The sequence below is a fragment of the Ovis aries genome, chromosome 14 (genome assembly GCF_016772045.2).
Source record: "Ovis aries strain OAR_USU_Benz2616 breed Rambouillet chromosome 14, ARS-UI_Ramb_v3.0, whole genome shotgun sequence".
Taxonomy (NCBI): Eukaryota; Metazoa; Chordata; class Mammalia; order Artiodactyla; family Bovidae; genus Ovis; species Ovis aries.
In genome coordinates, this window is record NC_056067.1 from 7,187,600 (window position 1) to 7,202,941 (window position 15,342).

Consider the following 15,342-nt stretch of genomic DNA (forward strand, 5'->3'; position numbering starts at 1 on the left):
GGTTTTGAAGGAGCAGCGGGCGGGAACTGTCGCTGAGGGGAGAGCCGGCCGGCGATGTGGGTAAGAGAACCCGGCGGCGTGGGATTGGGCGGGATGTGGCGGGGGCCTAGAAAAAGCCACGTCCCAGGACTCTGAGGCGACTCTCTTGTGACTGCCACGGGTCCCAAGGTGAGGGACTGGTCCTTGGTCTCGGGCCTGAGGCGGAGAACTCCGGTTGTGGCTGAGGCGTAGAGGGCGGAGACGCTGGGTCGTGACGTCACATCCGCCCTGCTGGGGCGGGGCCTTAGGTAGGGCCTATGTTACGCTGGCGCCGCCCAGAGCTCTCAAGAGCTAAACTCAGTCTTCGGTTGCTGCTGCTTCAGAGTTGGGTGTTTTGATGTTGGGGTAACCTCGGCGTCCGTCCTTTTTAGTCTCGCATTACTCCTGCTCCTTGTGGCAGCTCTTCGGCGGTGTATATTTACAGGGACCTTTTTGGTCATGCTTTCATTCAGCTGTTATATCTCGTGTACCTACTATGTGCCAGACACTGTGCCACGCGCAGCGAAGTAGAAATTAGATAATCACAGGGAATCAGAAGAGTTTATTCAAGGGTTTCCAGTTTTATTGATGAGGTTGCGTTCCCTCCATTTCTTCTATCATAATTTAGAATGACATTCCCAAACTTTAGCCAGAATTAAGACTTTTAATTGTAAAAATGCAGAAATCTCAAGCACTTCCCCCGCATTCCCCTCCCCTAGTTTAAATCATTAAGCTCAGGAGTCTGCGTTTTAACAACCACCCCCACCTCCAGTGTTTTTGATGCGGGACGTTGGCTTGACATTGTCACTGGCTAATCCTTCCCAGGTTGTTTATCTCCTCAGGCGCGGCTTCTTAGGGAGAGTATCTAATACTTTGGGGCTTCCTATTCAACAAGTATTTCCACTAAGACAGTTCTTGGGCTGAAACTGTTCTAGATTCTAGGAAGGCAGGTGTGAATAAGACAAACATAGTTCCTGCCCTAGTGGAGATTAATCATATATAATCGTATAATAAATCATATGCCATTCAACAAACACTTAAATGGTAGAAATGATTCATAGCCACGATCCTTTTAGGGGACTCTCTTCTGTTTGTCCTTGTGTATCCTGTAGTCTTGATGGAAGCGGATGAGATTGACAGGCTGACTTCTGCTTCTTGTCATAAACACGGCCCTCCTCACGTCCTCCTCTGTGCCTTTTCACTCTCCTCTCTGGCCTGTCTGGAGGCCTCTTTCTCCCCTTGATGGCCCCAAGGCTTTTGCATTTGCTGTTCCATCTGCCTGCAGAGCTCCTCCAACAACCACCCACACAGCTCACTCTTCCTCCCCCAAGAATTGGCTCAAATGCCACCTTCTCTCAGGCCTCCTCTCCATTCCCCTCAGCCCCCACCCATTCCCAGCCTGCTCCGTATTCACTGCTACTAGCTTCCTAACATTGCTCCCTTTTCTCCTCAGCATTTGCCACTTTTAACATTTTCTGTGATTTTCCTATTGCCTGTCTCTCCCAGCTAGGAAGGACACTTCCTACTGGCAGGAATTTTTGTCATTTTTGGTTAAAGTTCTATCCCCTGTTCCTAAAAAGGTGCCTAGCACTAATGGGTGCTTAGTAATTTGATACATGAATAGGTAAATGAGTGATTCACTTACTATTGCTATCAAAAGATCAAAATACTCTAACCAAGAAAGGAAAGAGAACACTAATTTTTAAAAACTTTAAAACATGTTTAAATGTACACTTAAGAGAAAATCCTCTTGTTGAAATACTCTGAAGAAAAATTTGGGTGTTTCACCTACAAATCATAATTCTGGCTAAAATTATGATGCTGAAAATTCACTAAGTTGTACTTTTGTGTTTGCTTAATACTTTGTTGTGCTGTTTTTATTTTTATTAAAGTGCCAAAGAGATGGATGAAACTCTTGCTGAGTTTTTCAGGAGGACCATCTTGAAAATCCCAATGACGGAAATGATGACAATCCTAAAAACCTGGAATTTTTTGTCTGAAAATCAACTGCAGACCGTAAACTTTCGGCAGAGAAAGGAATCTATTGTTCAGGACTTGGTTCTGCTTTGTGAGGTAACAGTCTTCAAAGTGATTAACATTGAATATCATGCTACACTTAGATTTTCCTCTCTCTTTCCTTTCCTTAGCCCAAAAGAGATTTAAGTAGCTCTAGGCTATGACGTGAGGAGGGCTCTGTCCCACTATAGTGGAAAAGGTGCTAATTTTTTTTTTTAGAAATATTTAGTCAATTTACTCAAATAAAGAAAACTTTAAATGATACAGAACTGAAAATATCAGAAATCTATATACAATAAAAAGTGAATATAAATTAGTCAATTCCATAGACATTTCCAGTTAAGCATTCATACAAATACAGATTCGCCTTTTTCTTATATATAGGAGTAACACATACATACATACATGACATGATTCTGGCAAAAAAAAAAAAAAAAAAATCAGAGATACTAAAAATATTCTCAGGTTTTAAGAACGGTGTAGAATAAGTTTTAACAACATTCTACATGAATGGAAACCCCTGATTTAATTCCATGATTTTATCATGCCAGAAGCATGGTTGCTTTTAATTTTCTTAAACAGATATTGTTATCATACACATTGGCTTATTAATAATTAAGGCATTTTGCATACACAGTATCTCAGTGTGAACAAAAAACTTTTAGTACTGATTATTTGCTATAATGGTTTAAACTTTCAAAGTCTTTTCAACATAAGAAAATAGTAGCTGCACACATATAAGTGTTTTCTTATAAAACACAATCTTAAAAAAAAGTAATGATGATTGGTCTCTGTGATTCCCAGTAATAAGTCTTGTCTTATTTTTCACATAGTATAAATTATATTCTTATGCAGGATTGCATTAAGACCCAGTAGTTCTTAAACAATGTTACCAAATAACCATATAAATCCCAAACGCAGCAGAGGTGAACAATCTCCGTAGTGCACTTTCACCTCATTGAAGCTGAAGCTGCTCCTTTTGGATCTTCTTCCACTTCAATGTGAAGCAGATCGGTAGCATTTCATTAGTGGTTTCATCATACGTTTCTTTAGAGGAAAAAATGGTTTTGATTTCTTCCATAGTTCACAGTTCTCAGATGAGATATTTTTGGGGAAATCATATAGTCCAAGGATGTTTTGAATAGCCAAATGCTATAGATGAAGTCTTTCAATGCAACTGTAATAAATAAGCATCTACATCCTTGGCTATATTACCAGTATATCCTGGAACCAAAGTAAGATGGTTTTCCTGTTCCCACAATCCACTTAATTGCTGTTTTAAAATCTGAATATTTCCATCGTTCACAGCTTCTGTTTTGGATGATAGTTCTGACCACCACCTTTTTATGACTGCTTGAAGCCAGTTTAAACCAACTATTATATATTCTTCAAATCTGCTTTTAAGTAGTGACTTTACTAGAGGCAACAAATCTACACAGCAGCCAAGTGAGATATACTGTTTTTCCTCCTGTAAACTATTGGTGAGCACGGGAAGGCAATCTACCACAACTCCAAGGTCCTCTATCCTTACTAAATATGCTACAAGTTCACTAATACTTCTCTTTCTCCAGAAAGTTAAAGCTACATTCAGTCTCAAATTCCTGCTGAACAAAACCTGTGCCATTGTTTCATGGTCCTGAGAAACTTCAGAAAAAAAGCCACTGTATTTTGATGATGGGCTTTCTGTCTGTGAAGAACCAGAATCACTGGAGTTAATCAAATATGTTCGACTCTCATGCCGTAATTTTTCAGGGAGGTGGCCTGCACAAGCCAGTTCATTTTCTTTATTTGCCATGACACAGCCCCCACTTTTAGGGGACTGCTTTTTTCTGTAACAAGGATTTTGAATAGGATGATGAACTTTCTTTCTTCTATAGATCACCTTACGTAGTTTATCTGGGCTTTTCACAGCTTGTCCAACTGTTCTAGTTATGTAAGCAGCCAACTGTTTTGGAGATTTCTTAACCTCCTTCATGTTCTTATTAGTGAAATTAGAGATCCTTTTTCTAGGAAGATCAATGGAATGATCCTCAGTATTATTACAAAAGTTTCGTTTTTTAACATTGTGGGTTTCAGATGCCATAATCTCTTAAATACCGGCGCCTCATGGTACCCCGGCGCCTCCGCCCAGCCCAGGCGCTGACCAACTGCGCCCGGCAGCCCAGAACTATCCCTCGGCTCCCCGGCCGAGATCCAGGAACGGCCGGCCATTCAAACGCCGCCGCGGGCACGGCCCCAAAAGGTGCTAATTTTTAATTGGATTTTTCAACTTGCAAAGAATGCTTATAAATTAGTGAGGAAAAAAAAAAAAAGTGAATACCAAGGGAGAAGAAACAGACGAAGAAGTTAAAATAATGAGCAGGATTCTTTTCATAACTCTCAATTGTCAAAGATGAAAAGATAATACTCAGATATATTGATCAAATTATGCAGAAAGAGACACTCTCTTTCACATGTATTTATTTACTTATTTGCTTTTTATTTTAAAGTGATTTCAAGCTTTCAGAAAAGTTGCAAGTATTGTACAAAGAATTTTACTATACCCTTATATGCCCACTTGACTTCACATTCCAGGATGTCTGGCTCTAGGTGAGTGATCACACCATCATGAATATCTTGTTCGTGAAGATCTTTTTTGTATAGTTCTTCTGTGTATTCTTGCCACCTCTTCTTAATATCTTCTGCTTCTGTTAGGTCCATACCATTTCTGTCCTTTATCGAGCCCATCTTTGCATGAAATGTTGCCTTGGTATCTCTAATTTTCTTGAAGAGATCTCTAGTCTTTCCCATTCTCTTGTTTGCCTCTATTTCTTTGCATTGATCGCTGAGGAAGGCTTTTTTATCTCTCTTTACTATTCTTTGGAACTCTGCATTCAGATGCTTATATCTTTCCTTTTCTCCTTGGCTTTTAAAAGCTTCTCTTCTTTTCACAGCTATTAGTAAAGCCTCCCCAGACAGCCATTTTGCTTTTTTGCATTTCTTTTCCATGGGGATGGTCTTGATCCCTGTCTCCTGTACAGTGTCACAAACCTCATTCCATAGTTCATCTGGCACTCTGTCTATCAGATCTAGTCCCTTAAATCTATTTCTCACTTCCACTGTATAATCATAAGGGATTTGATTTAGGTCATACCTGAATGGTCTAGTGGTTTTCCCTACTTTCTTCAATTTAACTCTGAATTTGGCAATAAGGAGTTCATGATCTGAGCCACAGTCAGCTCCTGGTCTTGTTTTTGGTGACAGTATAGAGCTTCTCCATCTTTGGCTGCAAAAAATAATAATCAGTCTGATTTTGGTGTTGACCATCTGGTGATGTCCATGTGTAGAGTCTTCTCTTGTGTTGTTGAAAGAGGGTGTTTGCTATGACCAGTGCATTTTCTTGGCAAAACTCTGTTAGTCTTTGCCCTGGTTCACTCTGCATTCCAAGGCCAAATTTGCCTGTTACTCCAGGTGTTTCTTGACGTCCTACTTTTGCATTCCAGTCCCCTATGATGAAAAGGACATCTTTTGGGGGTGTTAGCTCTAAAAGGTCTTGTAGGTCTTCATAAAACCGTTCAACTTCAGCTTCTTCAGCATTACTGGTTGGGGCATAGACTTGGATTACTGTGACATTGAATGGTTTGCCTTGGAAATGAATAGAGATCATTCTGTCATTTTTGAGATTGCATCCAAGTACTGCATTTCAGACTGTTTTGTTGACGATAATGGCTACTGCATTTCTTCTAAGGGATTCCTGCCTGCAGTAGTAGATATAATGATCATCTGAGTTAAATTCACCCATTCCATTCCATTTTAGTTCACTGATTCCTAGAATACCAACGTTCACCCTTGCCATCTCTTGTTTGACCACTTCCAATTTGCCTTGATTCATGGACCTGACATTCCAGGTTCCTATGCAATATTGCTCTTTATAGCATCGGACCTTGCTTCTATCAGCAGTCACATCTACAACTGGGTATTGTTTTTGCTTTGGCTCCATCCCTTCATTCTTTCTGGAGTTATTTCTTCCCTGATCTCCAGTAGCATATTGATGGCACCTACTGACCTGGGGAGTTCCTCTTTCGGTATCCTATCATTTTGCCTTTTCATACTGTTCATGGGGTTCTCAGGGCAAGAATACTGAAGTGGTTTGCCATTCCCTTTTCCAGTGGACCACGTTCTGTCAGACCTCTCCACCATGACCCACCCGTCTTGGGTTGCCCCGCAGGCATGGCTTGGTTTCATTGGGTTAGACAAGGCTGTGGTCCTAGTGTGATTAGATTGACTAGTTTTCTGTGATTATGGTTTCAGTGTGTCTGCCCTCTGATGCCCTCTTGCAACACCTACCGTCTTACTTGGGTTTTTCTTACCTTGGACGTGGGGTATCTCTTCAAGGCTGCTCCAGCAAAGTGCAGCCGCTGCCCCTTACCTTGGACGAGGGGTATCTCCTCACCTCCGCCCCTCATCACCTTGAACGTGGAATAGCTCCTCTAGGCCCTCCTGCGCCCACGCAGCCACGACCAAGATATCTTCATGACCAAGGTAATCACGATGGTGTGATCACTCACCTAGAGGCAGACATCCTGGAATGTGAAGTCAAGTGGGCCTTAGAAAGCATCATTACGAACAAAGCTAGTGGAGGTGATGGAATTCCAGTTGAGCTACTTCAAATCCTGAAAGATGATGCTGTGAAAGTGCTGCACTCAGTATGCCAGCAAATTTGGAAAACAGCAGTGGCCACAGGACTGGAAAAGGTCAGTTTTCATTCCAATCCCAAAGAAAGGCAATGCCAAAGAATGCTCAAACTACCTCACGATTGTACTTATCTCACATGCTAGTAAAGTAATGCTCAAAATTCTCCAAGCCAGGCTTCAGCAATAGGTGAACCGTGAACTTCCAGATGTTCAAGCTGGTTTTAGAAAAGGCAGAGGGACCAGAGATCAAGTTGCCAACCTCCGCTGGATCATGGAAAAGCAAGAGAGTTCCAGAAAAACATCTACTTCTGCTCTATTGACTATGCCAAAGCCTTTGACTGTGTGGATCACAATAAACTGTGGAAAATTCTAAGAGAGATGGGAATACCAGACCACCTGACCTGCCTCTTGAGAAACCTGTATGCAAGTCAGGAAGCATCAGTTAGAACTGGACATGGAACAACAGACTGGTTCCAAATAGGAAAAGGAGTGTGTCAAGGCTATATATTGTCACCCTGCTTGTTTAACTTCTATGCAGAGTACATCATGAGAAACGCTGGGCTGGAAGAAGCACAAGCTGGAATCAAGATTGCTGGGAGAAATATCAATAACCTCAGATATACTTGAACATCAGGGAGTTCACGGTTCACGTATTGCTGAAGCCTGGCTTGGAGAATTTTGAGCATTACTTTACTAGCATGTGAGATGAGTGCAATTGTGCAGTAGTTTCAGCATTCTTTTGCATTTCCTTTCTTTGGAATTGGAATGAAAACTGACCTTTCCCAGTCCTGTGGCCACTGCTGAGTTTTCCAAATTTGCTGGCATATTGAATGCAGCACTTTCACAGCATCATCTTTCAGGATTTGAAGTAGCTCAACTGGAATTCCATCACCTCCACTAGCTTTGTTCGTAGTGTTGCTTTCTAAGGCCCACTTGACTTCACTTTCCAAGATGTCTGGCTCTAGATTGGTGATCACATCATCATGATTATCTGGGTCGTGAAGATCTTTTTTGTACAGTTCTTCCATGTATTCTTGCCACCTCTTAATATCTTATGCTTCTGTTAGGTCCATACCATTTCTGTCCTTTATCGAGCCCATCTTTGCATGAACTGTTGCCTTGGTATCTCTAATTTTCTTGAAGAGATCTCTAGTCTTTCCCATTCTCTTGTTTGCCTCTATTTCTTTGCATTGATCACTGAAGAAGGCTTTCTTATCTGTTCTTGCTATTCTTTGGAACTCTGCATTCAGATGCTTATATCTTTCCTTTTCTCCTTGGCTTTTCACTTCTCTTCTTTTCACAGCTATTTGTAAGGCCTCCCCAGACAGCCATTTTGCTTTTTTGCATTTCTTTTCCATGGGGATGGTCTTGATCCCTGTCTCCTGTACAGTGTCACGAACCTCATTCCATAGTTCATCAGGCGCTCTATCTATCAGATCTAGTCCCTTAAATCTATTTCTTACTTCTACTGTATAATCATAAGGGATTTGACTTAGGTCATACCTGAATGGTCTAGTGGTTTTCCCTACTTTCTTCAATTTAAGTCTGAATTTGGTAATAAGGAGTTCATGATCTGAGCCACAATCAGCTCCTGGTCTTGTTTTTGTTGACTGTATAGAGCTTCTCCATCTTTGGCTGCATAGAATATGATCAGTCTGATTTCCGGTGTTGACCATCTGGTGATGTCCATGTGTAGAGTCTTCTCTTGTGTTGTTGAAAGAGGGTGTTTGCTATGACCAGTGCATTTTCTTGGCAAAACTGTTAGTCTTTGCCCTGGTTCATTCCGCATTCCAAGGCCAAATTTGCCTGTTACTCCAGATATTTCTTGACTTCCTACTTTTGCATTCCAGTCCCCTATAATGAAAAGGACATCTTTTTGGGGTGTTAGTTCTGAAAGGTCTTGCAGGTCTTCATAAAACCGTTCAACTTCAGCTTATTTAGCTTTACTGGTTGGGGCATAGACTTGGATAACTGTGATATTGAATGGTTTGCCTTGGAGACGAACAGAGATTATTCTGTCGTTTTTGAGATTGCATCGAAGTACTGCATGTTCAAGCTGGTTTTAGAAAAGGCAGAGGAACCAAAGACCAAATTGCCAACATCCACTGGATCATGGAAAAAGCAAGAGAGTTCCAGAAAAACATCTACTTCTGCTCTATTGACTATGCCAAAGCCTTTGACTGTGTGGATCACAATATACTGGAAAATTCTGAGTGATGGGAATGCCAGACCACCTCACCTGCCTCTTGAGAAATCTGAATGCGGGTCAGGAAGCAACAGTTAGAACTGGACATGGAACAACAGACTGGTTCCAAATAGGAAAAGGAGTACGTCAAGGCTGTATATTGTCACCCTGCTTATTTAACTTCTATGCAGAGTACATCATGAGAAACGCTGGCCTGGAAGAAACACAAGCTGGAATCAAGATTGTCGGGAGAAATATCAATAACCTCAGATATGCAGATGACACCACCTTTATTGCAGAAAGTGAAAAGGAGCTAAAAAGCCTCTTGATGAAAGTGAAAGTGGAGAGAAAAAGCTGGCTTAAAGATTAACATTCAGAAAATGAAGATCATGGCATCCAGTCCCATCACTTCATGGGAAATAGATGTGGAAACAGTGTCAGACTTTATTTTTGGGGGCTCCAAAATCACTGCAGATGGTGATTGCAGCCATGAAATTAAAAGACACTTACTCCTTGGAAGAATAGTTTTGACCAACCTAGATAGTATGTTCAAAAGCAGAGACATTACTTTGCCGACTAAGGTCCATCTAGTCAAGGCTATGGTTTTTCCTGTGGTTATGTATGGATGTGAGAGTTGGACTGTGAAGAAGGCTGAGCGCCGAAGAATTGATGCTTTTGAACTGTGGTGTTGGAGAAGACTCTTGAGAGTCCTTTGGACTGCGAGGAGATCCAACCAGTCCATTCTGAAGGAGATCAACCCTGGGATTTCTTTGGAAGGAATGATGCTAAAGCTGAAATTCCAGTACTTTGGCCACCTCATGTGAAGAGCTGACTCATTGGAAAAGACTCTGATGCTGGGAGGGATTGGGGGCAGGAGGAGAAGGGGACGACAGAGGATGAGATGGCTGGATGGCATCACAGACTCGATGGACGTGAGTCTGAGTTAACTCTGGGAGATGGTGATGGACAGGGAGGCCTGGCTTGCTGTGATTTATGGGGTCGCAAAGAGTCGGACACGACTGAGCGATTGAACTGAACTCAGATATGCATATGACATCACCCTTATGGCAGAAAGTGAAGAGGAACTCAAAAGCCTCTTGATGAAAGTGAAAGTGGAGAGTGAAAAAGTTGGCTTAAAGTTCAACATTCAAAAAACGAAGATCATGGCATCCGGTCCCATCATTTCATGGGAAATAAATGTGGAAACAGTGTCAGACTTTATTTTTTTGGGCTCCAAAATCACTGCTGCTGGTGACTGCAGCCAGGAAATCAAAAGATGCTTACTCCTTGGAAGAAAAGTTATAACCAACCTAGACAGCATATTCAAAAGCAGAGACATTACTTTGCCAACTAAGGTCCATCTAATCAAGGCTATGGTTTTTCCATTGGTTATGTATGAATGTGAGAGTTGGACTGTGAAGAAAGCTGAGCGCCGAAGAATTGATGCTTTTGAACTGTGGTGTTGGAGAAGACTCTTGAGAGTCCCTTGGACTGCGAGGAAATCCAGCCAGTCCATTCTGAAGGAGATCAGCCCTGGAATTTCTTTGGAAGGAATGATGCTAAAGCTGAAATTCCAGTACTTTGGCCACCTCATGCGAAGCGTTGACTCATTGGAAAAGACTCTGATGCTGGGAGGGATTGGGGGCAGGAGGAGAAGGGGACGACAGAGGATGAGATGGCTGGACGGCATCACTGACTCGATGGACGTTAAGTCTGAGTGAACTCCAGGAGTTGGTGATGCACAGGGAGGCCTGGCTTGCTGTGATTCGTGGGGTCTCAAAGAGTCGGACACAACTAAGCGACTGAACTGAACTGAACTTATATACCCAGTATACCCTTCCCTCATTCATTTTAAATAAATATGCTTTATGACCCAGCAGTTCCACTTCTGGATATTTACATATATAGAAAACATAAAAAATAAGGAATTATATATGATATTACAATTGATAAACATTTTTATATATAGTTATATGTAAATGGTTACATATAAATAAAAATGTTAACTAGCATTATTTACACACACGAAATTGGAACTAACTATACTTATGAGATAAAAAATGATACATCCACTTAACAAAATATTCTTCGATCATTAAAAAGAATAAACTAGATCTTTATGTATAACATTAAAAGAAACTATATACTATGTGAACGTACAAATGTGTATGTATAGAGTAATAGTTCTCAGCTGAGATGGTTTTGCTCCCAGAAGACACTACATCTGGAGATGTTTCTGGTTGTCAAAACTGGGAGTGGGTGCTGCTGGCTTCCAGGGGATAGAGCCCAGGAATGTTCCTTTACATTCTAGGACAGCTTCCACAAGACAGATGTATCTGACTCAATATGTCCCTGAAGCCTGGTTGAGAAACCCTGGTATAGAGTAGGTCTGAAAGGATACCATTGATTGAAAAAACCAAACAGAAAGTTAAAAATGATCAATGAAGAGTAGATCGTGGGAGAACAGTTGTGAGAGCCTGTACTGGGACATGAATCAGAAGAGCGTTAGTTGCAAGACATGTTGTCAGTACAGTATTGAGAGGGCCCTCATAGTTTGTCCTAAGCAACCCTAAAATGTGCTGTAGATGGAGTGGAACCAAACCTATCACCGTAATTACTAAAAGTATTATTACATTCTCTTTCAGGAGAATCGTGCAAGGCTCAATGATGCAGCCCATTTAGACATCATTTGTAAGTCTTGGTGGTTTGTATTTATACTTAACCAGTCCAGTTTCATCAGAGAGGCAGTTTTGTATGTGATGGCTCAGATTTTAGAGTCAAGCTGACCTGGTTTCATATTTCAGCTCTGTCACTTAAAACCAGTCTTGTGTCATTTGCCAAGTCACGTCACCTTTTTCTAAGCTTCAGACTTTTCCTAAATCAAATGGACATAATAACAACCTGTATTTCACAGGATCGTTGTGAGGGTTAAGTAAGATAAGACTTGAAAAGTTCTTATCACAGTAATTGGCACATAATAAGCACATAGTAAGTACTTGCTAGGCTTTGTATTATTGCTAACAGAATTTGAAAGTATATTTCTGAGAATTTGTTATAATTACAGTGCCGCTTGTAAGGATAGCACTGACTGGACTTGCATGTGGTGTGGTCAAGGGGGTACTGAGTGAGAGAGGCAGGCATGGCTCCGCGGGCTGCATGTGCCACTAAAAGGAAGATGGACCCCTGACTAAGACAGTGGACACTAGAAGGGGACCAAGCTTGTCACAAAGATCATGGGTTAGTCTCAGATATGTACTATTCGAGGAAACGTCAGCATTTGTACTTAATTCTTTGCCATTTATCATGAACTTCTGCATGGTGCTTAAAGGAATCATTATCAACAAAAAATGATTCCTCTTCATTATTATTATTATAACAACCTTATTCAGATATCATTTAGCAGGCCATCTGAATTCTGAAACACAGAACCAAGGAAGAATATATCAGAAAGAAACAAAATCTTTTGGATGCTATCTTTAAGGGCAGACATCACATTGTACCTGATTATACCTGTTTTAGACAAAACTAGATAATGAAGATTTCTCAGGCCATCGCCATAAACAGACTGGGATAGGGAGAGAACACCAAGGCACCAAAAAAGAAAAAAAGACAAGGGCAAGAAAAATAATAGTTCAAAGGCACAGCAGATTGGTGCCCTTGAGTGTTGGAGCCCACAGTCCCTCTTTTTGGGGTGCAGAGCACCTTGATCCTAGGTCCAAAGACATGGATGCAGATAGGGGTCAGCACAGGGACCGAGTAAAGCCAGGATGATGATGTGTTGGGACTGAGCTCAATAACTTACTGGATCCATTTTTAATCCAAGATACTCTTAAGATTGTAACTCCTAAAGGGTGCCTTCTGTATCCTACATTCATCCATTCATTCAGTCAGTCATCAGATACATACATTTAATGCCAGCCAGTACTCTTGCCTGGAAAATCTCATGGACGGAGGAGCCTGGTAGGCTACAGTCCATGGGGTCGCGAAGAGTCGGACATGACTGAGCGACTTCCCTTTCACTTTTACGCGTTGGAGAAGGAAATGGCAACCCACTCCAGTGTTCTTGCCTGGAGAATCCCAGGGATGGGGGAGCCTGGTGGGCTGCCATCTATGGGGTCGCACAGAGTCGGACATGACTGAAGTGACTTAGCAACAGCAGCAGCAGCAGTGGCTAGACACTGGGAATAAGATGAACAAGACTAAGTCCAGTATCTCATGTGTACAAGCAAGTGTGCAAATGAACATCTAAATATATGCTGTAATGTCAGGGAATGGTAAGTGCCATGAAGGAAACTAGAGCAGGGCGGGATGTTGTTATTGTTGTTCAGTTGTTCAGTCACGTCCGACTCTTTGTGACCAGGCCTCCCTGTCCATCACCAGCACCCAGAGCTTGCTCAAACTCATGTCCATTGAGTCAGTGATGCCATCTAACCGTCTCATCCTCTGTTGTCCCCTTCTCTTCCTGCCTTCAATCTTTCCCAGCATCAGGGTCTTTTCTAATGAGTTGACTCTTCGCATCAGGTGGCCAAAGTATTGGAGCTCCAGCTTCAGCATAAGTCCTTCCCATGAGTATTCAGGGTTGATTTCCCTTAGGATTGACTGGTTTGATCTCTTGAAGTCCAAGGGACTCTCCAGAGTCTTCTCCAATACCACAGTTCGAAAGCATCAATTCTTTGGTGCTCAGCCTTCTTTATGGTCCGGCTCTCACATCCTTACATGACTACTGGAAAAACCATAGTGGGATGGAGGCTTCAATTTGGGTAGAGTGCTCAGGGAGGCCTTTCTGCATGGTGGCGTTTTAGAAGAGACCATAATGAGGTGCCCAAGGAGCTAGGAGAAGAGTGCGGAATAAGCAAAGTCGATGGAAACACCAGTGCTGGGAACACGTCATCGCTGGCTTCTGGAGAGATGCAGCATTCTGGAGTAGACCTGTATGGACAGAATAAATGGTCTGAGAATGAAGGCTAAATCTCTACTATGTTGAGTAATTCATTATAACCCGTTTTATTGGAGTAAATTTAATCCATTGAAAATTTATATTTCAAAGAAAAATCTGCATAACTTAATTTGTAAATTACTGTTACTTTCTCCACTTTCACATTATTAAAAATATGTACTTACAAGCCCATTGCTTGAAAGTTCTCTGACATGCAGTAATAAGCTCTTTCTCCCTCCCTCAGATACTCAGTTTCATCGGCACCAGAAAATTTGGGATGTTTTTCAGATGAGTAAAAGACCAGGTAATGTTTCTCATTTTAAACCAAAGACTTGTATTTGATATTTGGGCAATTTAAAAAGGAATAGCAGCATGTTCCTCTTAAGTCTCTTCTTTCCAAATGAAATGATTATTACTCATGTATAGAAAAGTGAGAAATATATTTGGTGATGCTGAGTCAGAGATACTGGCAGTGTTTGTGTGATTCGATCATTATTGTTCTTACCTTCAGGGTCTTTGCAAATGTATTGAAGACAGTGTAGCTCCCTTGATTTTTCTTGATTTTTCTTTTCACTTTGACAGGTGACAACATTGATCTTTTTGATATGGAAGAATTCAAAAGTTCATTCAAGAAAATTCTTCAGAGAGCATTAAAAAATGTAAGAATAGAATTTATCTGAATTTCCATGAGATTCAATTTCACGGCACCCGTGCACTTAAAATTCGTCACTACCTTGTTTTTTTAATTTGCAAGAATTTCAGTTAGTAATATTCCATACTATTCTACTCAATATCAAAGACAAACTCTGCTCATTGTAAAAACGTTCTGCTCCCCTTACCTTTCAGTTCAGGGGTTCTGCTTCTTCCTCAAGAGCAGCACTGCCTGGTAGGACTCTGCACTGATGGAAATGTTCTAGATCAGAGATGTCCAGAACACAGCCAAGTAGCTACATGGGGCTGCCAAGAACCTGAAGTGTGGCTGGTTTGACTGAGAATCTGAAAATGATCATCTTATTTAACAATAATGAATTTTACCTAAATGGCCCTGGGTGGCTCATGCCTACAGTTGATTCTCAAACTCCTTGACTTGTCTCTCCATCCCCTTCAGTCCAGTTTAGTCATGTCCAACTCTTTGCAACCCTGTGGACTGCAGCACACCAGGCTTCCCTGTCCTTCACCAACTTCTGGAGCTTGCTCAAACTCATCCATTGAGTCAGTGATGCCATCCAACCGTCTCATCCTCTGTCATCCCCTTCTCCTCCTGCCTTCAATCATTCCCGGCATCAGAGTCTTCCAATGAGTCCTTTGCATCAGGTGGCCAAAGTATTAGAGTTTCAGCTTCAGCATCAGTCCTTCCAATGAATGTTCAGGGTTGATTTCCTTTAGGATTGACTGGTTTGATCTGGTTTGATCTCCTTGCAGTCCAAGGGACTCTCCAGAGACTTCTCCAACACCACAGTTCAAAAGCATCAATTCTTCGGTGCTCAAATTTCTATATGGTCCATCTATCACAT

At 41.6% G+C, this 15,342-nt stretch overlaps 2 protein-coding genes and 1 long non-coding RNA gene across 4 annotated transcripts in view; 1 reads left to right on the forward strand and 2 right to left on the reverse strand.

Annotated features, from left to right (window-relative positions):
* The window catches only part of CENPN (centromere protein N), a 26,728-nt gene continuing 11,386 nt past the window's right edge, over nt 1–15,342 (forward strand). Inside the window, exons 1-5 of one of the 2 annotated variants that reach the window (XM_042231481.2) lie at nt 1–168; nt 1,911–2,091; nt 11,538–11,583; nt 14,073–14,132; nt 14,411–14,487. In XM_042231481.2, coding sequence (XP_042087415.1) covers nt 1,921–2,091; nt 11,538–11,583; nt 14,073–14,132; nt 14,411–14,487 — 354 coding nt within the window. In that variant the 5' untranslated portion in view covers nt 1–168; nt 1,911–1,920. The remainder of the gene's footprint in view (nt 169–1,910; nt 2,092–11,537; nt 11,584–14,072; nt 14,133–14,410; nt 14,488–15,342) is intronic. The other variant, XM_004014927.6, reaches the window with a different exon arrangement.
* On the reverse strand, nt 2,542–4,194 carry LOC101121192 (KATNB1-like protein 1). Its single transcript, XM_042231482.2, has one exon. The coding sequence runs from the start codon at nt 4,115–4,117 to the stop codon at nt 3,203–3,205; it is 915 nt and encodes a 304-aa protein (XP_042087416.1). The 5' UTR covers nt 4,118–4,194; the 3' UTR covers nt 2,542–3,202.
* The window catches only part of LOC132657722 (uncharacterized), a 17,587-nt gene continuing 13,077 nt past the window's right edge, over nt 10,833–15,342 (reverse strand). Inside the window, exon 2 of the long non-coding RNA XR_009596269.1 lies at nt 10,833–13,821. This is a non-coding gene — a long non-coding RNA (uncharacterized LOC132657722). The remainder of the gene's footprint in view (nt 13,822–15,342) is intronic.

Bases quoted from the DNA above. Each gene is read 5' to 3' on its own strand.
- LOC101121192 (XM_042231482.2), bottom strand. From the start codon at position 4,117: ATGGCATCTGAAACCCACAATGTTAAAAAACGAAACTTTTGTAATAAT.